This window comes from Cryphonectria parasitica (assembly GCF_011745365.1).
Source record: "Cryphonectria parasitica EP155 unplaced genomic scaffold M406scaffold_5, whole genome shotgun sequence".
Classification (NCBI taxonomy): domain Eukaryota; kingdom Fungi; phylum Ascomycota; class Sordariomycetes; order Diaporthales; family Cryphonectriaceae; genus Cryphonectria; species Cryphonectria parasitica.
In genome coordinates, this window is record NW_024468913.1 from 3,398,592 (window position 1) to 3,423,461 (window position 24,870).

General features: G+C 54.5%; 5 protein-coding genes across 5 annotated transcripts; 3 read left to right on the forward strand and 2 right to left on the reverse strand.

The window, feature by feature from the left end:
* Positions 1–14,566: 14,566 nt before the first annotated feature.
* M406DRAFT_260113 (uncharacterized protein) lies at positions 14,567–14,725 on the forward strand (the record flags this gene model as incomplete). The annotated part of the gene is made up of 1 exon (XM_040917341.1): positions 14,567–14,725. A coding segment is annotated over one exon (159 nt), but the record flags the coding sequence as incomplete, so codon positions are not given.
* A 1,329-nt stretch (positions 14,726–16,054) lies between these two features.
* On the reverse strand, positions 16,055–17,056 carry M406DRAFT_221277 (uncharacterized protein; the record flags this gene model as incomplete). Its single annotated transcript, XM_040915588.1, has 2 exons — positions 16,055–16,408; positions 16,478–17,056. Coding segments are annotated over 2 exons (933 nt in total), but the record flags the coding sequence as incomplete, so codon positions are not given.
* A 1,676-nt stretch (positions 17,057–18,732) lies between these two features.
* On the forward strand, positions 18,733–20,049 carry M406DRAFT_260607 (uncharacterized protein; the record flags this gene model as incomplete). The annotated part of the gene is made up of 2 exons (XM_040917379.1): positions 18,733–18,816; positions 18,940–20,049. 2 exons carry the CDS (start codon positions 18,733–18,735, stop codon positions 20,047–20,049), a joined length of 1,194 nt encoding a protein of 397 aa, XP_040775957.1.
* An 895-nt stretch (positions 20,050–20,944) lies between these two features.
* M406DRAFT_322826 (cyclophilin-like protein) lies at positions 20,945–21,606 on the reverse strand. The gene has a single exon (XM_040919698.1). The coding sequence runs from the start codon at positions 21,586–21,588 to the stop codon at positions 21,232–21,234; it is 357 nt and encodes a 118-aa protein (XP_040775958.1). The 5' UTR covers positions 21,589–21,606; the 3' UTR covers positions 20,945–21,231.
* A 485-nt stretch (positions 21,607–22,091) lies between these two features.
* M406DRAFT_292264 (uncharacterized protein) lies at positions 22,092–24,738 on the forward strand. The gene is made up of 3 exons (XM_040919022.1): positions 22,092–23,146; positions 23,186–23,732; positions 23,787–24,738. The coding sequence occupies exons 1-3, from the start codon at positions 22,600–22,602 to the stop codon at positions 24,415–24,417; spliced, it is 1,725 nt and encodes a 574-aa protein (XP_040775959.1). The 5' UTR covers positions 22,092–22,599; the 3' UTR covers positions 24,418–24,738.
* Positions 24,739–24,870: the final 132 nt, after the last annotated feature.

A 24,870-nucleotide genomic window follows, 5' to 3' on the forward strand; every position in this document is an offset into this window, starting at 1 on the left:
ACGTAGGCTCTGGCGCAATGTCGAGCGTCTCTCATTAAGGCTTCAGCCCCAAGAATATCATGTCTCAAGTGCTGCTTCCATCCTGAAAAAGAGAGGTCCACAACATCCATTTACTACCGGGAGCATACTCCGTGACTTGAATCCACTCATTATACTTTGAGAAAGTTATACAGTCTCTCGTCGGCTATCACCACTATTACCATCCTCTCTTTCTTTTCCCTAGTCATGTATCCCACCCTGAAGACTGTCTTGTTCTCTCAGAGGGCCGCCACACCAGCCAAGAACAGCCCAAAAAGTCCTGCGCCCATGGCCGCAGACCCCTGAACAACGCCTGCGCCCGCAGTTGAAGAGGAGCTCGCCGCAGACCCGGAGCCTGACGCAGTGGAGCTACCGCTTCCAGACGAGGCTTCCGTGGCAGTGCTGCTGCTGCCGCTGCTCGTGACAGACGCCGCAGAGGTGATGGTCGAGTTGCTGCTGGTCGCTCCGGTGCCCGAAGCGCTGGCCCCAGTGGCAGTGGCCGAGGCCGAGCCGCTACCCGTGCCCGTGGTGGATGGCGCGGCGGTGGACGTGGCGCCCCCGGCGGTAGCACTGTAGGACACACACAGCGCGGAGCCGACGCTCTGGGCCGACAAGAGGTCGTTGCTGTCGCAGTTCGCGAGCAGGCAGCTCACAGCGGCGTCACCGATGGCGGACTGGGAGGCGCAGGCGCAGGCCTGGTCTGAGGCGGGTGTGCAGACCGAGGCGATTGCGGTGGAGAGGCAGGGGACCTGTTGTGAGGGGAGAGAAAGGATAGGGTAAGCTATGTATTCATCTCGAGGCAAATGTATGCGCTTTATGGTTGGAATATCAGAGAAAGCAGACGAGGACTTACAGCACACGACGGCTCCCCAGAGAGATTCTGCGCAGCGACAAGGCCGGCAATAGAAAGAAGGATGATTGACTGCATCTTGAATCGGATTGAAAAGAGAGAGACCTGACCTGCCCCTGTGTGAAGCAATTGGACGTTGACCGTTGCTGGAGTGTGGATGCTGAGGGTGGTGGTAGTAGTGATGATGATGTTACTCGATAGAATGCAATGTGTGTGTAAGTCAACAAACCAAATCAGTTAATTGTCCAAGCAACTTCACATCAACAATCACAAAAGGTAAGTATGTGTGGTGTGATGCGTGGTGAACTCCAATGTTTATTTACAGAGGTGGGCGTAGAGAGGCGGGAAGGCGGGCGGCCCATGACTTATACCGGTACCATCTTGGTCTCTCCTATCGTACCCTCCTCCTTCTCTCAACAAACCTTGCCTTCTTTCCTTTCCCTAAGGACGGACGGACCGGCTGTAGAAAAAGCCTGAGGACCGGGAAGTCTCGTCGCCTGCAGCGCCACCACTCGCGATGATTCGCAGAGACCGGGGTCACACCTTCCAGGGGTAAAGGAGGAGCTAGGATCTCGACCGTACTATGAATGCGACCTAGCAGGGAAAGGTGTCATTGCACTGAGGTATTGATTCCTGCATCTTTGAGGACATGGCAGGTAGTACCAGAACCGTAAAAGTGGTACCACGCGCCACGCAAGTAGTGCGGGGACTAACCCCAGGAATGGCGCGGGAAGTGACCCCATGCGCATGCGACTACTGCAGCGATCTGCTGTGTGCATGCATACAAACGCCAAGCGGTCTACTATAGTACTATGCACTTGGAGGGAGAACGGGAAAGACTTGGGGGTAAATAACTTGGGGGGGAGGGGGGGGGAACTTTCTCGAGGCCCGTGAACCGTGATCCACTCGCCCAGGTAAACCATAATCAAACTCAAAAATTAACTTTATATCCTTTTGAACTCTCGATTTCTGTGCCGTGTCTGCCCAAGCCAAGATAGAATTCTATGCTGCAAAATAGTAGTAATAAACATTATCGTACATAACAGGTGGCGAGCATGAGCATGAGCTTTGAGGCTTCTCAAAGCCGGCACTTGTCTCTGATACTGAAGCAGTGGAGACGACATGCTGCTCCTTGTCATTATATATAGCTCAACCAGTGTGCTCCTTACTTCAGCCGCCTCCATCCATACACACTCATCAATCATCGTTATCGCGGCCGTGATTGAGACCAATGGCACATGAAGAAAACAAGACGTCGTCTACTCGATAATACCCTCATCCTGAGCTCGCTCCCCAATGGATGTCCCAATAAAATTACGATACAACTCCGTATCAATGCCCTTTCCATCACGGCGGGTATCTCAACCAATTCAATTGTTGCTTGCCGTTTTCCCCCCTTCCCTCCTCATCCTTGAATCACCCCGAACGCAAAGAAGAAACGCGATCCTGACCCTACAGGAAACCCTTTGTGAGGCTGGGCACACGACTAATACTGCTCTTCCTCTGAGGGATCGCCACGTGGCCCTCGGCATCAGTCTCTTCGTCTACCACGCTGGCCAGGGCAGAGCTCCTCATCGTCGCCATCGTACCCGACCTGCTGACTCCTCTTGCCGAGCCTATCACGCTGCCCGCAATGGAGCCCAAGACCGATCCCTTCTCGGATCTTAGGTTCTTCCAGCTGTCGAGCTCGCGCTCCAGGCGTACCACCTTCTCCTTCTCCTCGCGAAGCTCCCGCTCCGCCCGTCGAGCCTGGAGCTGATTTGTAGATTCGGAGGCCTGTAGCTCATCAATCGTCTTGAGGAGCTTGTCCGCCCTGTCGCGCATACGGTTGAGGTCCTCCTCTGTCTGCGCATTCTGCTTGTCCTTGCGCTCGATCTGGCCCTGCAAGTCCTTGACAATGCGGTCCACATTGCGCACAGACCGCTGGGACTTGGCTCGTGTGTTCTCCTGCTCCTCGAGTTGCGATTCCAACTACTGTCTGTTAGAATGTGGGTCTCTTGGCTTTCTTTGACGATGGTGGGACGGGGTATAACAAAAAAACAAAAAAAATAGTTAGAGACTTGCCTCGTGGATACGCTTGTGCAAGAACTTGATGTCCTGACTAGCGCTCGAATATCCCTTGGTTTCGAGGTCAACTAGCCTGACCTGCACTTCATTGAGCGTCTTCTCCAGGGCCGCCTTGTCCTTCTGCAGCTGCACGCTCATCTCACGCTCCACCGTGATGTCCTTTTGTACCTCTGATGCGAGAGCTTCAGCCCGACGCATCTTCTCCACGGCAGCCGTAGCGATATCCTCCTGCTGCGCCAGGTTGGACTTGAGGTCGAGGATCTCCTTGTCAATGCTGGCGGCGTTGCGGAGCGATGGGCTCTCGCTCCTGGCCAGGTCTTCCAGTCCAGCCTTGGCCTCTTCAAGACGCGCCTCGACGCTGCGCTTCTCGCGGAAAAGAGCATCTCGCTCTGCCGTCACATCATCGACAGACGAGCGGAGGGCCCGCACCTGTGACAGCAGGTTGACGATCTTGCCCTGGGCTTCGTTGTGTGCATTGACCGCCTCCTCGTGGGAGGCAGACACGTCGGCAAGGGAAGACTCGAGACGAGCCTTCTCCTTGGACCATGTAGAGCTGTTCAGGACCTCGTCGTCCCATTTGGACCTGAGGTCGTCCAGCTCCTCCCGCAGGCGTGCGATCTCGGCTTGCTTGAACAGTTTCTCCTCCCGAGCCAGGTCGAGCTCCTTGGTAAGCGTGGCAAATTCCGTTTGGTATTTCTTGCGGGTCTGCTCCAGGCTTGACTCGGTGTCCTCGATGTCATTAGCGCGTTGGTTGCGGTAGTCTTCCAGCTCGTGTTGCAGCCTCTTCTTCGCCTGTGTAGCGGCCTCAAGATCGGTGGACAGGTCCTCGAGCTTCTCCTCCAGACGCTGATTCGAACGCTGCAGATCCTCCACAGTCTGGTCCATCTTCTTGCGCTCCGCCATGACCTCGGCGTACGTCTCCTCAGCCTCCTTGGCTTGTGTCCTGGCGAACTGCTCGGCCCGGTTGGCCTTGAGAACAGAAATCTCAGCTTGCTCTAGCCTGCTGAAATACTCATCTGCGCGGCTCTTGTACAAGTTCAGGCTTGCGGTCACATCAGCGAGCTTGGATGACTCTGCGTCCAATGTTATCTGGAGGTCAGAAAACTCCTGAAGCAGCTGGTTGCGACTTGCGGCCTCTTGCTCCCTCGCCAGTGTCATTTCTTGAAGGTCACCTCTGGCATCGCGCAGATCAACCTCAAGGTTCGCGCGATCGTACCGCAGTTTCTCAAAGTGTTCCTTGACGTCGGCCAGATCCGCAACAGCATCTCTATGGCTGTGCAGCAGCGAGCGTCGGGACTCCTCGGTGCTGTTGAGAAGATCGAAAAGTTCTTCGTGTGACCTGGTCTGAACGTCACGCAGAGAGAGTTCGCCGCTCCGGAGAGCCTTCTCCAACGTCGATACTTTCTTGGCAGAATCGTCGAGCATGTCGTGGAGGCGACTGTTTGCCAATTCGAGCTTTTTCACCCGTTGCAGTGACGAGCTTTGTTCAGAGTACTCGGGAGGCGCAGGAGTAGACCGGTCGAGCTGGCTCTGAAGGTGCCTGTTCTGCATCTGCGACAGTTGCAATTGGTTCTGCAGCTCTTCTACCTCTGCCTTCAGGTCCATGCGGTTGTTGAAGCTCAAAATATCCGCGGTCTTCTCGGATCGGACCGAATCGTGGCTCGGATCCGTATCGCTCTGCACCCGTATAGGTGGCGTAGAGGGGGCAGAGAGCTTGCGGCCATTTGTCTTCGACTTTCGGTGAGACGGCGATGTATCGAACGGGGCCTCATTGAGATCAAGCTCTCCAAGACGTGGTCGCTCGGGGGACTGACGAGCAGCCCTCAAATCCGCAAGTTGAGATTCTGCACTGGTCCTCGCTGCCGTCTGCACCCGAAGGTTTTGCTGGAGCTCCTCGATCTTCCTAACGAGGTCGTACTTCTCGCTGAAGACACGTTCGCTGGCACCATCAACCTGAGACGGTGGCGGAACAGATTCGGGATCGACCGTCTTCAGAGCTCGCAGCATCTGAGATCGGAGCTCAGCAAGCTCCTTATCCCGGGAATTGAGGGTTGCCTGGAGTGTCCGGACCGTGCCCTGTGCCTGCGTCCGCAACTGCCGTTCAGACTCGAGGTTGCGGTTGGCCTCTGCTAGTTGGACAGTAGAATTGGACGATATCTTTTCAGCATTGCGACTCGATTTAACCTCGCGCTGGAACTGATGGTTCAGGTCTTCGAGGTTGAGTTGCGCCTTTTCGAGCTTCTTCTCCAGGGATGTCGCGCTGACTTGAGCGTCCCCGAGCTGTTTGTGAAGTTTGACGTTCTGTTCCTCGAGTCTGGCCTTCTCACGTTGCAGCACCGTCAGCTGGCCGCGATTCGCCTCACTGGCTCGTGAAGTGGACCGAGCGATCTCTAGGCCCTTCTGCTGAAGCTTGTTCAGCAAGGCTCGGTTGTCGTTCTCGGAGGCTGTCAGGCGGCTCTTGACTGTTTGGAGTTCTCTCTCCATGCGTTCCTTGGCTTGGTCTTCTTTGAGACCAAAGTTGCCGGAGGAAAGGATCAACTTATTGAGCTCCTCAACTTGGCGGTTTAGGTTGGCGCATTCGTCTTCGAACCATTTGAGTCGTTCTTGGGCTGCGTCTAGGTCTTTCTGGAGGCTAGCCTCGCGTTCCCTTGCAATTTTGGATGCAGCACGCTCGCCAGCGATCTCGGCCTCTCTGCGAGCCTCCTCGGCCTGGGTGTACGCTGCTCTCAATTTTCGAATCTCCTGTCGTGCGTCATCCCGTTCCTTCTCTGCAGTCGTTCTCGCAGCGACTGCACGCCTTAGGGTATCTTGTGCTGCATACAACTCCTTTTCGATGACGATCTTGGACTCGTTGAGGTGGTCATATTCCACCTGAAGCTGGTCGAAATTGTGCTCACTAAGCAAAAGAACATCATCGCGAGACTGTCGCTCTCGACTGAGCTCCATCTGGGTCTGGTAAAGCTCATCCTTAAGATCCTTGATCTGGGCCTCGAGCTGCTGCCGATTCTGATCAGCCTGCGCGTCCTCAGAGAGCCGAGCCTGAAGAACCTTCTTGGCATCTTCGGCCTCTCTCTGGACTTGTGCCTGCTGCGCCTTGAGAGCATCCAGCTGAGCCTGAACATCGCGGAGCTTGGTGCTGGCTTTTTCCTTCTCGGTAGAAAGTGCTTTGCGTTGGTCTTCGAAGGTGCGTCGTTCCATCTCGTACTTCTTGTTGTCTCCGCGGAGGAGAGCAAGTTCACTTTCCTTCTTGCGGACAAGATCCTCATATTCTGTCGATGTCTTGGACAACGCGGAGAGCTGCTGCTGCACATCTCGGTTCTCTGCCATTAACTGCTGCTGCTTGTTCTTGTAGGACTGGAGTTCCTTTTGGGCGGTATGAAGCTTCACTTCTGCGTCCTGATCGATTTGCAGCAGTTTCTCCTCCAGATCCCGCGCTTTCCTGTCCTTGACTGCGAGTTGGCTCTGTAGCATACTGAGCTCTTGCTCGAGTGTTTCCTCTTGTTCAGTTCGCTCACTCTGGCTGTTAGATATGTCCTCGATGGCTTGCTCCAAGTCAGCCACCCGACCAGCCAATTCTGTCTTTTCTTCCTCTAATCGGCCAATTAGGGATGCGGCTTGTTCGAGCTGGCTCCGGAACTTATCAACGTCGTCTTCTGCTCTCTTCTTGGCATCCAAGAGGCCGTCAAGCTCATCCTCAAGCTTCTCAGCATCCTCGATGGCCCCAACAAGCTTGTCCTCCAGCTCAGCCTCGCGCTGCTGGAGACGCTTGAAGATCTCCTCTTTGTCCAGGGCCAGGGCGCGCTCGCTCTCCAACGTCTGCTGCACGCGCATCATCTCCAGGTGGACGTTGCGTCGGTCCTCTTCCAGTTTTTGTCGGTCAGCCAGCTCCTGACGGACCTTGTCGTTCAGCTGGCGGATCATCTCGTCACGCTTCTTGACTTCCGTCGCGGTTCGAGTCGCTCCAAGAAGTGGCTTCATCTTGACCAAGAGCTGCCACCAAGGGTTCTTGCAAAGGTCAAGGTACACACGGAAATTTTGTTGAATCACACGTGTAGCTTCAGCACGATACAATCGCTTGTAGGCGATCCGCCTTGCCGTATAGCCTCGAGCGACAGACTGGAATCGGGCCATGATGTCCGATATAAGAGCATCACGTTGCTCTTCCAGCTCAGCGAGCACGCCGGCCCGGAAGAAGACCTTCGTAAGACCAACTCTGTACAGTGCCTTGTCCATTTTGAGCTTCTCGAGCATGATCGATGCAGCTGCCTGGCCCTCCAGGTATCCCTTCGGCATATCCTTGCAAAGCACTTCATACCGAGCACGGAACTCGGCAAAGGGAAGACGGTTCGGGAAGCCGGTGCGTGCTATTCGAATACCTTCCAAGACACCGTTGCATCTTAGCTGATCTAAGACAAGCAAGCCGTTGAATTGCTTCGGGCGTTTCTTATGATTGGGAAGAATACAACGAACGAAGTGAGGGTGCGTTGAGTGGAGTTGGGCCATCAGACTAGACAATTGCTCCTTGTGCCTCTGGGCGACGGTGCGGAACAGACCCTTCTTTACCCGGCTCCGCACGGCACCACCTTCACCCTCGTTGTCGGCGCAATCGGAGAAGAGGTTCGCAATATGCTTATCTGTAGATGCCGCCAGTAACCTGGTCACGTTGTCGTTGAGAGGATCCTTGTTTTTGTCTAGCCAGCCTTCTGTGGAGTATTCGACTTCAGCCGCGTAATGGGTCAGCACGAAGCCATGACGCAGTCTTGAAGCTCTGTACTTTGTGGATTTCTTATCCCACAATGAGTGCAACTTCTCCGTGAAGGACTTGTCAGTGGCCTTGGGCATCACACAGTCTTCGTCAAGACATGAAAAGACACCAATAGGGTTTGGCAGCTCGATCAGGTCAATTGTCGGCTGGAGATCGCGGCCAAAATCGATGAACTTCCATTCGATCTGCTCACGGGCATACTCCTCCTGCTCGAGAACAAACATGTGATGGTTGAAGAATTGCTGAAGCTTCTCGTTGGTATAGTTTATGCAGAGCTGCTCGAAGCTGTTCTCCTCGAAGATCTCGAAACCTGCGATATCCAGAACGCCGATGAAGTGGGACTCATCCAGCCCCATGCCGGTGCGGTCGAGTTGTCGGTTGATTCGGGTCACCAGGTCTCCAAAACCTCGCTCGTAGATACCCTTGGCAAGGGCATTGATGCCAAGGCGAACTTGCTCAGGTGTCTGCACTTTCTCGACCCACTCGCGACCGGCCTTGACCTTGGGGTGCAGCAGGCCTTGGAGGAAGGGCTCCAGTGATATTCCAAGGAGCTTGCAGACTCTATCCGCAACTTGCTTCGCATCTGGAGCGAGTCGGGCTTGGTCGACGGAACGGCTCTCGTTCATCACCCCAATGTTTCCGAGATGCAGCACCGCCGCCACGGTCTGGAGAATAGAGCTCTGCTCCTGTTCAGAAAATCCCATGACATTGAAAGCCTCCATCAAGATATCCCATTCCTCCCGGTCAGACACTCCTGTGATCGTGCCTTGGCCGTCGCGTGTGTAGGCAAAGTCATCCACATCCAACCCATCAAGGAGGAAGTCCTGTTTCAGCTTCTTATCTCCGCCCTTTAGCAGCTGGTAAAACACATGATAGTTGCGCTCGTTGGCATTGATGCGAACGACCCGAGACTTCTCCAACAAGTACCAGTCAATGAAAGCTCCCGAGATCGAGCCATTGCGGTTGAACTCGATTCGGATGAACTTTCCAAACCTGGACGAGTTGTTGTTTCGTACAGTCTGCGCGTTACCAAAGGCTTCCAGGATCGGATTTGCCCGGAGGATCTGCGCCGAAAGATTGGAATGTTGCCCTCGGCTCTTACTGGAAGACTCTGATGGCGCAACAGCTGCAAGATATTGGATGACCTTTTTGGTGTTTTCTGTCTTTCCAGCACCAGACTCTCCCGTGACGAGGATGCTCTGGTTCTGGCCCTCCTCGATGAGGTTTCGAAATGCTTCGTCGGCCATAGCATAGATGTGCGGTTTGGTATCCTCTCGACTCCGTCCCTTGTACATGTTGATATATTCGTTCGTGTATATGGGAAGAGGACAGTACGGGTTGACGGTCACCAAGAACAGGCCGGAGTATGTATAGATGAGGTCTGATTGGTATCGCATGTGGAGGTTGTAGACGACAGATGCTTCGTTGAGGTGCGTCAGCTCTGCCATGTCATTGGCCTTGTCGAACTTTGCCGGATTGACCTTGTCGGCGCTCTCGGCGTCTACCTCTCGTTGCTGCGGGTTATCAGTGCCTGGCACCACGTAGATCCAAGAGGGCTGGCTAGCTTACGCTTCCATCGTCACACTGGACAAGCAGTCGGTTGCCACCCAGCTCTTCGACGACCCAACCCTTCACGAAGGCCACTTGCGGGTCCTTAAGCCACACGTATCGCTTTCCTGAGAAGTCGTTCTCGCCCTCTATGCCTTTTACCGCGTCAGAGGCGCGCTGCATGTCCTCGTCTTTGATGAAAGATGGAGCAAAGGTGCCAGAATGGCGATTGTCCCCCTTCGAGATGCTCCGGACATGGCCAGACTTAGCATCGCCACTGCTAGGAAGTCCAAGGCTCCCACCAATCGATCCTCCTCGCACATGACCGGATGTTGGGGGGGTTGAAGATCCAGATGAGGGTAGTATAGGTGACGGGAAAAGGGCGGATTTCGGCCTGCTGTTCGGCGGGGCTGGGGAAGGCGACTGCCTCATGAACGGGCTGTTCCGTACCGTCCCCATCGTAACGATAGTCAACGATGCTGAATGTGTGTGACAACAGTAGTTTGTGGGTGCAAAGAGGTCTTCATGGAGGTCGTGTAAGCATCAAGATACTGCGGAATTAATGGCTTTGGGCGTCGGTCATCCAGACGCGATCGCGCAGGGCTGGCGTCTAGCAATGGGCGTTTGGTCGGTCGTCCTTTTGCTCGAGAGGGAAAAGTAATATGGCCTCAATAACCATGTAATCACCTTCCTCTGCAGTGTTTGTGATCTGATCTCATGCTCGTAGGGAAAAGAGAGTACTCGATTCAAGCATTGAAGGGATCAAGTCTGGCCATGTGAAATTGAAGAGTCGCAACTTCCCAACCTCCCACCCAAAGTTACACTGGGGCCTCAGCCTATGAGTGGCTCCTAGCCCCCAGACATGTAAACAAATCCAATGACGCCGGAGCAACTGGACATGGGGGTACCCAGCCACCAGCCCCACCAACTTTAGGCGCTACCCCTGTACTACTATGTGTTGTCGTACGTACTACCACGCATGCCCTAGCATTGAAAAAAGCTTAGCGCAATCCCAACCAGTGCTGATCAGAGCGCTGAGAAACACAAAGCGCGCCAAGCCAAGGACAAGCAACATCAGCGCCACCAAACACCAAACACACACGGACCAACTTGCCTTTGTCTGTCCAGAAGCAAGTTGAGTCTTAGTACAGAAATATCTTCGTCAATCCTGATTGCTCAATATCGAGTCAGGTCTTTCGGTGTCTCGATTCTCACATTTGAACCCGACGGTCAATCTCAACCTATGTACAGCCGATGAGCGTGCCAGCACCCCATTTAACTTGGCGCATGACTCTTGATTCAACATTGAGCCCTGCTTCAGCACTATATTGCTAATCAAATTGGTGGTTGTCCTCCTTCCCACCCCCAAGAGACACGCTCAGTGGGTAAATCTTGTTGTATACACAGCATCTAAAGACGCGTCAAAGGCAATCAATCACCTGCAGTGTTCAACTTTGCCTCGTTGCAAGCACATGCCCGCTTTTCTCCTCCCCCTTTCAGCTTTCGTGATAACAATGCACATCGTCAACACAGCACACGACATCTTTACACCTACAGCACGTTGAGTTCCTTGTCATCGACGCACCATCACAAACACATACATCACGCATCCTCATCCTTTTGCGAATCACGTCGACAATGTCTCGATATCCATACGGATATCCCTTCCAGGGCCAGCCGCCCCAACAGCCCTACTCTTACCAACCGTCCAACACATATCCTCCTCCTGCGAGTGGGTATGGCTCGCAACCACCGCCTCACCCGTCTTATGCGCCTCAAGCGCCTCAGGCGCATCATCCTCAACCGTACCCGCACGCCGTCGACAACTACTACTCCGCCTCTCAGTCAGCGTACGATCACAACGCCGGTACCATCCCGGGTCTAGGCACCCCGTCAACTGGTGGCCCCTTTCCTGTGCCCTTCAATAGCTCATGGAACCAGGGAGGCTACCCAACGAGCGCCCCTTCGGCACCGTACTCTCCCCATCATGCTTCGGCCTTCTACTCTCCTCACGACCTTCCAGCATCGTACTCTCCCTACGACCCCACTCGACCGATGGTCTCGACTCCTGTCACATATCCTGTCGCACATCCAGCTTCCCAAGTGGAGGCGCCCGTCCCGCAGAATCCACAGCTCGCGGCGCAGTTCCTACCGTCTAATGAGGCAGCGCATCGCCAGCTGGAGGCTGATCTTGAGCTGAGAGAGCAGTCGAAGGAGCAGTCAAAAAAGCAGTCTCAGGTTCAGTCGGATGATGCCGAATCCCAGGACGAAGGCGAGATCAGTGAGGATGTCTTTGCTGATATCTACGACAATGTCCCAACTAAACCACCTGGGAGCCATGAGCCTGCAGCTCCACCTGCCAAGGCTGCTGGCGGCGAGGATACCGATGGATCAGATCAAGAACCCAATTTCTACGACACCGACATGGAAGATGTGCCTGCTGCGCGCGGCAACGACAGTCCCAGTCACGAAGTCCAGCTACGAGATAGTGTCAAGGTAGCTCAGGAGATGGAGCGGGACCGTTCGAGATCATACTCTCCACATCTCTCTCCGGCGGAGTTTCAGCAAGATCAGGAGCCTACCGGCACCGTCCAAGGTTAGTCTAATGCCCGGGAACTATAAGTCGACATGCTGACCTTTACTAGCTGCGAAGGAAGCCCACGACCTGCCAGTCGGCCGTGCTATCTCCTCGCCAGCCGTGTCGCAAGGCGCTGGAGTCTCAGCGAACGGCGGAGGACACATTAGCAAGCCTGTCAGCTTGTCCAGCACCAGTGGAGCAAACGCACCACGGTCGTTCACAAGCGTGTCTGAAGCATTTAACGAGGCGAAGAAGGCTATACTGAAACTCCTACAACATGGCATCAAATATCAGACATATATTGAGGAAGGCCTCGATGAAGAATTGGTCAAGATGCTGTTTACTCAGCTAAACTTGTCCACGGACTCAGGCCCTCCTTCAACTTCCCAGGAGCCAGCAGCAGCTTCGGAGAAGGAGAGTCAGAATATCAGCAAGCAGCCTTCGCAGTCTTCGCAGCCGACTGTAGCCGACGCTCTCGCAAAAAAGCAGGAGGAGCGGAAGGATAGAATTGCTCGTCTCTTGGCCGAGAAGAAGGCCAAAGCCGCTGTTGCAAGCAGCAATGTGGAAGCGGGGGCGCAGCCAAATACTGCCTCTAGTTCTGCCAGTGCAAGTCCAAGTGTCACCCCGGCTGCACCCAAAACCAGAGCCGAGAAAGACCTTCTCTTGCAACAGAAAATGGCATTGATCAGGGCTAGAAGCGCACAGAAGATCGGTCAGAAGACGTCGTCAGAGACCAAACCGTTAGAGAACAATGCCGTTCAGAAGCCGGCTGCCCCACAGGTACTTCCAACAGAGACGCAATCGCCTGCAGGGCTTTCGTCGGTTTCTGATAGTCCTTTGCCCTCTGAGGCACAGAGCGCACCTCAGCGTCCAACCTCGAAACCTGCAACACCTCAGCGGCCGTCGTCGACGGTGCCCACCCCGGGTTTTCTGGCTCCCTCGTCTGGATCTCGAGGATACCAGCAGCTGAATATTCGGAAGCGCCCTGTGGCCGCAGACTTCATGGACACTCCTGCCCCCGCTGCCAAGCGCCCAATGCTCGCTAACCGGCAGACTTCATCACTAGTCATTCACATCAGTGATGACGAGGACGAGGATGAGGATGAGGATGAGGAAGATGTTGAGATGGAAGTTGATTCGCCCACTGAGGACTCCCCACCGCCAATTCAACAGACTGCGACCCTTCCTCAACGTGGTGCAGCAATTCGAGACTATCCTCCCCTGACAAATACAATCTCTACACGGCCAGCTTCTAGCCCTGGGCCGGCAGTTGCAGGCAAGGCTGCCAACGGTGATCTTATGGCCAAGGAGAAAGCTATCGAGGAGTTGAGACGGAGAATTGAGGAGGCAGAGGCTCGGGCCAAGGCGAAGCCAAAGAAAGGTTCTGCCACACCTCAAACACCTACCACTGGGGACGCCACCCCTGCCGAGCAGGCAATCAAGCCTACCATGTCCCAGAGAGTCTCAGCGAGCGATGTGGGCGATGAGAATGGCCTGCCTGAACAGATGCCCCCAGGAGCCCGAGCTACTGCCACCCCAGAGCCCATGCCAAGCCTGGTAATGGCTGATCAACAGCCTGAGAACGAGCAGCATAGCGGTGTCTCGAGCGCGTCCCTCGCTGTCAAATCAGCAAAACTGCTGGAGAAGGAAGAACGGCTGAGGCGCATGCGAGAGGCCATTATGAAGCTCGAGGCCGAGATCAATGATGATATGGCCGAGGAAGAGGTTGGGAGCCAAGACTCTCAAGAGGTCGCCATGATCTCTGCATCTGTCGTTGACCCAGAGCAGTCAGCTTTAGAACCAAGCCCTCCGAACGACAGTTCTCAATCACAATCCAGGGACATCGATGCTCTGGACAAGGCGGCGGCGCATGAAGCCGAGGCTACTGCAGATGCCTTCCTTGCCAGTATTGCCAACCCTGCTCTCGGAACTGTGTCGGCCGGCGCTCAATCCTCTGCTGAGGATCATCATGATGCTTACAAGGTCAACGACCAGCCTGCTGAAACCTTTATCGATACCACCGATCATGGAATGGACCAAGAGGATGCATCCATCACTGAGTCTAGTGTGTCTGATGAGTATGAGCCACCTGAGGCTCAGGCTGAGGATCATACGGGGACGACCTCCAAGTCGCCAACGCCTGTCGTTGCTGTCACTGGTGGTGACAGCAACACTCTGGCTCCAGTGCAATCGCAGCAGGCCAACACCAACCCCCCGGCCCAAATCTCCGAGAACGGAGGTCCCGAATTTGTTACCTCAACCGAGCAACATGAGCAAGCGGTGGAAACGGCCAGAGAAGTACATGTCGTTTGCTCTCCCCCTACTGACAGACATCTAACTAATGTGAAGGCCACCGGTGACTCGTCTCAAATCTTGCAGACCTCCTTTGTTCCTTACGAGAGTCCTTTGCGATATTTCCACGCCTACCGATTCCACCCAGAGTACAACAACAGTGTTGCTGGTGGACTCAAGTCGTTGACTTACAGTAACAGGATCGATCCCAAGAAGGAGATGTGCCCTGATCAGTGGGAGGGGAATGACTGCCCGCGTGGGGATACTTGCGAATTCCAGCACTTCCAATCCATCATCGCACCGGGTGAGTCTGTCGCCTCGGGAGGGTCCTGCTAAGTCTAGCTACCTCACACCGGGCACCCCCCTCAAAAGCTAATAGGAACTCGTTCACCTAGATAACGAGATTATCCTGGAGCTCGGAAGCTCTGACGAGTTCAGTGGCGACCAGAAGAAGCAGTTCAACAACGAGCTGCGGTTGATGGTGGCGCAGTTTCAGAAGGCCAAAGTCCGAGACTTTAAGACCATCGCCCTAGCCATTGTCGACTTCCGTCGACAGTTCATTGGCGATCCCTCCAAAATCCTGCATCTTGGAACTGTCAATCTTTGATTCAGCCCTCAATGCATCGTTTCTTTGTCCCCTCCTTCCCCCACAGCATCCAAAGACCGTCTTGACGGCGGCCAGTAGTAGGAAAACTCCCTTTTGACCTCGGGCTGCATCCCCCCCCCCCTTCTTTGTTTTGTAATCCGCTACGATCTAGCATCGAACATTGCGTCAAGTCATGGCGTGTATGTTCATTGTTGAAACATCGGGCATTAGCATTAGCAACATGGGCTGGCAAGAGGAGGCGTTCTCATACAAATGATACCCGGCTTCCCGGAAGCCTGCAGTACCTGATCTTAGTGGACGACGGAAAAGTGTGGAAAGCAAAGAGGAGGAAACTCGTCAACGAGGAAAAGAGAAGGAAAGCCAGAAGAGAATAATACGAAACAAAGAAAACTCCATCAAGATGGGAACATGATACAAGAGGAAGGGAGCAGAAGAAATTCAAAAGAAAATGGAAAAGGATTGAGAGAAGATCTTGTCCACAGTGGCAAGCTAGCTGTCGGCTACAAGTCCAGGGGCTCATCTCGACAAGGACGACTCTATTCATGTGGGCGGCATGCCTCTGCCATGATGAGCGGTCTTAACGTCTTGTCAAGAGATCAAGAGAAGGCCCCTGGATATGCCGAACCCTGCTGCTAGGTATCTTCGATGACATATGTGTACAAAAATCAAAAAGGAACGATTTACAATCTGAGCTCATAAGCCATCCACCAATTGCACTGTGATTATAATGACTACATTTTGTGACGCTCCCCCCCCCCCCTCCCCAACCTCCAAACATTTCCTTACCTTTCACCATTTAATCTTGCGTGTGCAAACGTAAAACTAGTCCAGATAGTGACAGCAAAAATATTGCGTGACACGAGTTTTGTGATATCTCTCTCTCTCCCCCCCCCCCCCCCCCTCTCTCGCTAGACTGGCAAGCAGGTGGGGCATCATATCTAACACGACAAATGTTGGACGGTCTGTTTACTTCAGAGATGTTTGGACCGCAGGTGAGCAAGTGGTCTGATGCCACAGATACAATTGGAGTTTTTATCCATGTCTCTATGTCCAAGCCATGTATGTCTGTCTGTCTTTCCAAAGTATGCAACATCGTCAGAATGGTACTATTGGCAGACAGGACGTCTTTTTGATCCTTTCCTAACGCCCTCCCTCAAACCCCAGCCCAATCGAATTTCCCAAGCAGACCCCCAACCTATACTTAAGATTTGGCATGACCAGACCCCCCGCCCCCTGCCTCCCTCATGATTAAAACCGACAGAGCAGAAATAACGTCCAGGACTCCGTAGGCAATCGCCCCCCTCGGCCATCCCGCTGCTCTCAGTTTCCACCGAAGGCTGCGGTGGGGTACGCCCGGTCCTTTTTCCTGCGCCCCGTCGAGCTGCTCCGGGAGCTCGAACCAGACGGCGGCTGGAGCAGGTCGCTGCGGGAGCTGTTCTTGGAAGTGACCATCTCTTCGGGCAGGTCATTCCACTCCATATCAGGCCTCTTATTCTGAAAAGAGAGCGAAGAGGCCGGCGCCGGAGGACGCATTGCCGTCGGCTGTGGGGGGCCGGTGGCCACTGGTGGAGGGGGGGCAGTAGCTGCTGCTGCTGCTGCTGCTGCTGTCGTTGTTATTCCTGTGGTGGTGAAGCTAGGTAGGTTCACAGCCGCAGCCGTGACACTGGCCGGAATTCCAACAACCTGCCGACCAGCCGCATCCACGTGCTCTCCAGTCCTGCCACCCTCGAGCTCGACGCTCCTCTTGACAACGTAAGCGCTGTCTGGCTCCAGCTTCCAGTAGTAGTTCCTGAGCAACACATCCTGGAGAAAGCCCCGCCGGCCGTACCACCCCATGCCATCCTCGTTCTCGGTCCACACATGGGCATACACCCAGTCCACTTGGATCGCCCCTGCGCCCGCCCGCCCGGCGGCGCGCACCGTGTCCAGAATGCCCTCCAGGGCGGCGCCTACGAGCCCTAGCCCACGGTACGGCGCGAGCAGCACCAGGCTCTGGATGTACAGCGCATGATGTTGGCCGGGCTGCGGGGGCGGGATGCCGGTGTTGGAGGCGCCTGGGATGGGACGGGACGCGGCGAGGGAAGGGTTGTAGAGGCCGGTGGAGGGGTCGAAGGGGCTGGGCTCGAGGCGGCAGATCAGCCCGCCTACAACCTTGGGGGCGGCGTCAGGACTGCGGTCATCCTGCCAGAGGATGGCGCGGCTGAAGAGGGCCGAGACGGCGGGGTCCAAAAGCCCCTGGTAGAAGGAGTCGGAGTAGTTGACAGGTAGGAGGAGGGCGTTGATGCGGCGGAGAGCGGGAATGTGGGACTCGGTGACGGGCAGGATGGAGGCGCTCGGGTGGGTGGACAGGATTGCTGTTGATCTTGCTGTTGCTACGAAGGCGGGAGGGAGGATGTCTGCTGCTGACACGGGCCTGGCGGAGGCGGTGGGCAGCTGAGGGGCTAATGGCGGCGCGAGAGGAGCAGGCGGAGGAAGGATGGTGGCTTGAGGAGGCTGGGGTGGTTGTTCGGCCTGTGGTGGAGGAGGGGCAGCGTATTTAGGTGGTTGCTGCTTGTGAAAGAAGGATAGGATTGAGGGCTGGCCTTGTGTTGTTCGTGTCATCTTTGCCGCGGACGGCAAGCCGTGAGAGGAGGAGGGAGGGGAGGGGAAGGCTGAACGATTTAGATGGTGGCTGGCGAGGTGAGTCTGTCATATAGTAAAGGCCATGGTTTTCGTTTCTTACTTGGTGTTGTGTTCTATATTTTTAAGTGACCATGAAGTGATGTTGACAGGATGCGTCTTTGGAATCTTGACTTCGTGGGGGGAATGGGGCATTAATTATTTGCAGGGCATTACGTATGTAGTTGATAGACCAGTAGTAGGTCCAGGGCGGCGCCAGGGGCTGAAAGAGAGTGACAGCCTCAACTTAGCGGCGCTAGGGAGTGGTACATGATGCACATTGTAAGGGGTTGAGATTACTTACTGAATGGGTTTACCTTTTCTATTCCAATTATTTTCTTTACGTCCAAAAACAACAAAAAAAAAAAAAAAAAAAAAAAAAAGAGTGCAAACACTTCTCCCACCTTTTTTTTCGTTTATTCCATTATGCTTGTGAAACCTCTTGTCTTGCTGCTATAGAAGACGATGTCCTGGCGCATCTGTAACAGAAGCCTACTCGCATGCTACAGTGGGTTGTGTTAAGAGAAATAATGTAGTGACGTACATACTACTATAGTACTAATAATACCTGAGCCCTGTCTGTGTACCAGAGAAGCCATGTGCCTATGATGGTGGCAGGGTGAATGCGTCCAGCCCGTCGAACCGCCTAAACAGGAAATAATACTGTGGAGCATACTTTCTCGAGAAAGTAAACACCCGATACCTGTTTCTGTTTACATGTATACGGATATATATACATGTATTCCTCAAGAATCGTCTTTTCTGGAGGGTGCTGACTGCGGAGGGAATTTAAACTTTGGTGAAGGTCCCTGGCGCCCCCGTTCTGAAACCCCTGTCAATACAGGGCATGTGGTGGATAGGTCATTTGTTCCACTGTTGTTGGGCTTAGCTCCCAACTGCAGCGCAGGTCATATCTACTGTATCTTGATATTACAACAGCATGTAATACTTATGGGTCGGTATGTCCTAACTCAAAAATGCCCACCCCCATCATGCGACTTGCACCACATTTATTTCCAGCACGACCCGTTTGCGAACTTTTGGGGCTGCAGGGACCCTCGAGCAACCATCACCACCAACCAACTAACTACATACATGCACACATCTGTCAGTCAGCAAGTCTTCGCGGGAGACCAAATTTTTAGGTAATTGCCTTTCCACCTTTCAACACCAAATACTTCTCTCTTCTCTGTCTCTTCCTCTCGTAGTGCACACGATCAAAAAAAAATAAAAAATCAACAACAACACAACTTATCCTTACTCTCTGTTTGATTCCTCTGGCAGCGCAATCTTTCAGCCTCCAGCAGCCTGCTGCCCACAAGTCCTGTTGTACTCTGCCTCCTGCCACCATGGATGTCGCCCCAGTAAACGCCCTGACGGGCAGGGCCGAGATCATCGTCGCAGCAGACGACAGCAACCTCTTGGACAGACTTGTAAGACCTTTGCCCTCTCTTCCTACAAATACAGGTATCGCGCTTCCAAAAGCGCCTTTCCTCTCACGCATGTTCACTGGCGCTGACTTCGAGCCTCCTCCCCCACCCCCTACTCTTCTACAGTCACATTCGGTCCTCGACGATTTAATCTACAATGTCATCTTCGACCTCTGCCTCGAGGTGCACCGCTCAGAAAAAATATCCCGCGCAAATACCGCCGCCATCAGAGTCGAGAAGCTGGCTGCCGACGCCGCAGACGCCTCCGATACCGACCCGCGACCAGACGTCCGCACGGAGACCGACGCTGCCATCTACGAGGACGGCAAGGTGTACCTGAAGGCGAATCCGCTCCAGACCACCAAGGACATCATATGCCCCCGTTGTCACCTCCCTCGGCTGCTGCACCCCACGGACGGCAGAGGCGCACAGAAGCCCGACCCCGGCGTCATCTACTGTAAAAAGCACCCATACATCGACAAGCCTGGGTACGACATTTACGGACAGACTTGGATCGCGCCCGGTCCAGGCAGGGGCAAGAAGAAGAAGGACATGGAGAAGAAGCTTGACGCAAGCGTAGACGGCACAGTGACGCCCACGCCCGACGGCCAGCGGCCTCCAAACGTGCTGTCGTTCCCCTCGGCAACATGCAGCAAGTGCAAAAGGTGTATACTGGTCACGCGCCTCAACAACCACATGGGCGCGTGCATAGGGAATAGCGGGAGGAACGCCAGCCGCGTGGCCTCGCAAAAGATCACAAACGGCAGCAACGGGAGCGTCAACAACGACGCCACCCCTCCCTCGAGCCAGAAGGGGACGCCGGTGAATGGCTCGCGGGCGGGCAGCCCCAGGAAGAGAGATGTGGACGAGTTCGATGAGGACCAGGACTCAGACGTAGCCACCAGTAACCCCAAGAAGAAGGCCAAGAAGCTCAAGGGGCCGACGACCAAGATACTGCTCAAGAACAAGCCCAAGAAGGACAAGGACAAGGTCAAGGGCAACTCGTTCCTGAGCCACGAGTCCAAGGTGGATGACGACGAGGAAGAGGAGGACAAGAAATCGACCGTCCAGGTTATGTCCAAGAAGCCCTCGGCGAAGCAGTCCTCGCCTAACAAGAAGCTCAAGCTGGGCTCGGCAAAACCGTCACTGGGATCGCCGAGACCGAAAAACGGCAGCCAGGCCGACAACGGCTACGAATCATCAGATACACTCTCGGAACCCCCCCATGCCTCCTAAAATCGAGGGCATGGGGTGAGACTAGAATCTTGCCCGTCCCAGAGATAATCTGGACGAAGAAAAAAAAAGTACGGTCTACTAAGACTTTTGCCTTTGCCTCAGATGGTCGGTCTGTACCTCTGCGCGGCAGCCACCAGTCTACAGAGTACAACAATACTCGCAAACTGCTGCAAAGATATGAGGGCCAACTCACATACAAGGATGGGCCTGCTGATTGCGATCAATCATTGTCTCGCAGTATGTGCATCATATTGGCTTCCTGAGGGCTGTCCTCACCAGGGCTGAGCCTATATGCAGAGCAGACAAAACGTGAGGTGAGGTGTCTCCAGGGCCTTAAACAAGTTACGCAACCGGCAGCAAACTCGGAGTCTATGTTTTGTCTGCTTGCTATGGGCGCTCTACTTTCACATTATAATGCGCATCAACGGTGTTTATGTTGGTCGGTGGGGAGTTGGTTAGTAATTTTTTTATTTTATTTTTTTTGTTCAGGGGTTGAGACGAGTCTGAGATACTCATACATTTGGTTTCTGTGAGGAGCTTGCATGGCTGGGCTGGGCTCCGGCGTCTTTGCATTCACTTGAGTCACGGGGTGGGAAGAGTTGGTTGTGTCGATGGAAACTTCGCAAGGCATACTTGGGTACTATGGAATATAAATGGCACGCCTGGTTATCGACGGCAACAGAGATTTATCTCCGTAGCAGGTCATCGTGCCCAAGTATCCAATTCAACGGCGATTGCATTCTGCTACGGGATCGCTTGTCACTACAGAAAACCCAGGTATTGTCAACGTAATATTTTTTAAAGCAAGAAGCCTTGGCCGAGTCCAAGTCCTCTACCCGTGATGTGGCCCCCTACTTCTGTATGCCCTAATAACTGCCTACGAGGACCAACGAACGAGCACATGATACCTGACAAGCACCTTGTACGGACATAGTATCACGCTGTGTTGGGAAATTACCCGCCAGGACGGCCAGAGAAGGGGATTTCTGAGAGCACACAATGGACAAGTCTCAGGTGTTGCTCTCCGCAGAGTCCACCATTCACTGAAGCTTCCTCATCTGATGCCATACGCTTGACCAGCGAGCCGAGCATCCTCGGCCTCTGCATCTTGTATCCAGGGGGGCTGATGTAGCCGTAACGACCCATCTGCTATCCTCGCCTTCCCCCCCCCCCCCCAACCTCTCACACCTCCTCCCCATCCTCGATCACCCGTGCCCGCAGGATCTTCACCTCCTCCACCGGTCGATCCTCTGGGCCAACCCTGACCAGCCCCATCCGCCGCACAACACCCATCCCCGCCCTGACGCGCCCAAAGACAGCATGCTTCCCGTCCAGCCAAGGCGCAGGTGCCAGGGTGATAAAAAACTGCGACCCATTCGTGTCGGGCCCAGAGTTGGCCATGGAGAGGATCCCGGCGCCCGTGTGCTTGAGCTCTGGGGTGGTGGACCCGGGGAGGAGGGGGATCTCGTCGGCGAACTTGTCGCCGTAGATGGAGGTGCCGCCGCGGCCTGTTCCGGTGGGATCGCCGCCCTGGATCATGAAGTTGGCTATTATGCGGTGGAAGATGGTGTTGTTGTAGTAGCCTCGGGAGCAGAGGGTGAGGAAGTTGGTGCAGGTTCTGGGGGCTTGTGTTGTGTAGAGCTCGAGGGTTATGGTGCCCTGGGGTGGTGAAGGGAGAGGAGTCAGTCCGGCTGGGTCTTTATTTGTTGTTTTTTGTTGGGAGGAGAAAGCATAACTTACCATGGAGGTGTCCAAGGCTACTTCTTTTGCCATCTTGACAGGGTGGCAGATGCTGGTGGTGCGTGTATGCAAACTTCTTGACTGTACTCTGTACCGAATGATGGACAGGCGTTTGTGGTTGTTGTTAGCGGGTCAGAATTTAGGGGACGAGGCTGAAAGTTTGGTAGCTCAGGGCCCCCCCTGTCGATGACGTTACAGCGGCCTGGACCGCCCAAGGTGGGGAGCTGTGGGAGCCTCCAGCAGACTACAGTTGCTGCAAGGCTATCACAGTTCTGTCTTTGCATCCTGCAAGTCAGTCTCAGCAGAAGCATTCTAAGCTATGAGGGACGTTGCCCTCACCCAACTCCCACTCTCTCTGTCTCTCATTCTCTTTTGGAATTTCCAAGATTTATATTTCTTTCTGGATTGTCTTGTCATCTTTGTTTCCAGACCTCAGTTGGAACCAGATCTGTCTGCGGGGTCACAAACATAATGATACCAATCATGACAGTTTGTCGATTCTGCTAAAATCTGCATTTGTCTGTTCTTGCCTGATTTCAGGTCTCATGGTCACTTGCGCTAGATTGTTTAGCATCTGCCGCCTCTTTCTTTTTCCTGAGTTGCCCAGAACGCCTTGTGCAACGAAGATAGATTGTTGTCACACGTCACAGCCATCTCCATTCCATCTCAGCAAACCCACATCTTAAGAAGGCACCATATCTACATGGTGGTATCGTTTTCACAGCAGCATTCTTGACCTCAGCCAACACACCAGCCAGCAAGTCGATACACTCACTCTTCGCTTGACCTTGTCCCAACCCATCATCCAACATGGCAGAAGAGATCCCAAGCCCTGTCCCTAACGAGCACACCGTCGTTCCGCCCCTTACCACCTGGCAGCTCCTGGAATCCATGGACTTCATGGCCATCGAGATCCAGATGGTCGTGTCCGCCCTCTTCATCATCTACGTTGGCGCGCACGCCTCCTTGCGCCGCCCTCCTTCTGCCGCTCCACCTGCCAAGTCAAACCGCAAGACCAAGGACGGCAAGCCTGCCGACGAGCACAAGGAGAAGTTTGCCCCTGGGTTCGAGGCCAGTGATGCCATCGTGTTCCCGCTCATGGCTGCCACAGTGCTGGTCGGGCTGTACTATCTCATCAAGTGGCTTCAAGACCCGGCCATCCTAAATAGGATACTGAGGTGGTACATGTCCTCCACTGGAGTCTTCAGCACAGGCTTGTTTCTCGGCAGCGTGATACAGTTGGCCCTGGGCTTCGTCTTTCCCGATGCCTGGATGGACAGGAAGGGGAGGATGTTCAAGGTCGACCCACGCAGCCGCACCCAAAGGCTGGTTGAGAAGCCCCGAGGACAGGACGGCGGTCTATACGACGTCGATAGCGAGGAGCATCCAACACAAGGGATCGACGCTCGAAAGCGAACACCATTCCCTGGTGTCGTGTCGGAACTCGGGGTGTCCTCGCGCACGAGAAATTTCCTGTTCAAGCTCCGCCACCTGCTCGTTGAGGACTGGAACCTGGAATTTGCGATGCTGGGCTCGCTCAAGGAAAATGTCTCCTTCAACATTACCACCCTCATCGGTTGTCTTCTCGGCATCGTAGTGCAGGGCGCGTACCTGTACACCAGCAACACCATGCTCGCCAACATCATCGGTCTGGCAGTCTGCTATACGGCCTGCCAGTTTATGTCGGTCACGTCCTTCTCCATCGGCAGCCTGGTCCTGGTGGGCCTCTTCTTCTACGACATCATCATGGTCTTTTACACTCCTTTTATGGTCGGCGTCGCCACGCAGCTCGATGTACCCATCAAGCTGACGTACACGACTGCCAAACGCGCAAGCATCCTTGGACTCGGTGACATTGTCGTCCCGGGCATCTTCATCTGTCTTGCCCTGCGATTCGACTTGTGGAAGCATTACCAGCGTAAGATGACACGCGAAAAGACACTGTTGGAGACCGTCACCAACAAGGGTCCCGACGGCGCCGATCCGTTGGAGGTCAGTACTAACAGCAACAACACCACCATCGACACCACCACCACCACTACTACTACTACTACTACCGCCTACCGTGACATCAAGGCGCCATTCGTCGATCCCCGTGGCCAATGGGGCACCGCCTTCTGGACCACGGCGAGCTGGCGCGACCTGCTGTCCGGCAAGTCTGCGCTCAAGTCCGTTGCCGACGCCTCATTCCCCAAGCCATACTTCCGCGCCACCATTCTCGGCTACCTCCTCGGCATGGTCGCCACTGTCTCTGTGCTCCTGGTCTTTCGCCATGGCCAGCCTGCGCTGCTTTACCTCGTCCCTGGTGTTGTCGGGAGCGCCTACATCACAGGTCTGTGGCGGGGCGAGGTTCACGATATGTGGACCTACACCGAGGACGGCAGCCTCGATGTAGAGGATGTCGTGGTCGAGGTCGATGGGAATGGTAATGTCATCACCAAGCCCAAGGAAGAGGACAAGAAGACGCAGGGCAAGGATGACAAGGAGGCAGATGGTGCGGCGGAGAAGACCTTCAAGCACAGCGAGGAGAAGACGAAGAAGGATGGTGGCTCGAACGAGGGTGAGGCCTACGAGGTCTTGCACTTTTCCATCACTATACCAAAGGAGGATGGCCTAAAAGAGGACTAAGGTATCCGGTCACATCCGTCAGTACAGGGTCTGAATGACTTACTTTGTCTGCTAAGGCGTTGGGGAGGAGAGGGGAGGTCTGGGTACGGAAATAAGGGCTGTCACGATGGGTGGCCATAGAAATTCCCGGGTGTTACGTGGGCGTCGTAGCCCCCTTGGTGAGATCCAACTTCTGTTGTGGTACCACGGTAGCTGAGGTGGCTGTCATCGGATCCATTCAATGATACGGTGCACCCGCAGCGTGTCAGCTTAGGGCGAGGTCCCTGCAGAAGTGCAGCATGGCATACCCAAAATAGATGAAGCGATTGCATATTCCTGAAGAAACCCAGCTCTTAATTCTTCCCTGGTGCCGAAGGGGTTCTGTGATGTGACCCTGTTGACAGTTTGTAAGACTTGCTGCTTCCGGAAATATGGCCGTCTGAGGAAGCCTCGTACAATCCACGCATTGTACCA

Bases quoted from the DNA above. Each gene is read 5' to 3' on its own strand.
- M406DRAFT_292264 (XM_040919022.1), top strand. From the start codon at position 22,600: ATGGCAGAAGAGATCCCAAGCCCTGTCCCTAACGAGCACACCGTCGTT. The intron at 23,147-23,185 runs GTCTATACGACG...ATCCAACACAAG, and splicing joins GCCCCGAGGACAGGACGGCG to GGATCGACGCTCGAAAGCGA. The intron at 23,733-23,786 runs GTTGGAGACCGT...GTTGGAGGTCAG, and splicing joins ATGACACGCGAAAAGACACT to TACTAACAGCAACAACACCA.
- M406DRAFT_322826 (XM_040919698.1), bottom strand. From the start codon at position 21,588: ATGATCCAGGGCGGCGATCCCACCGGAACAGGCCGCGGCGGCACCTCC.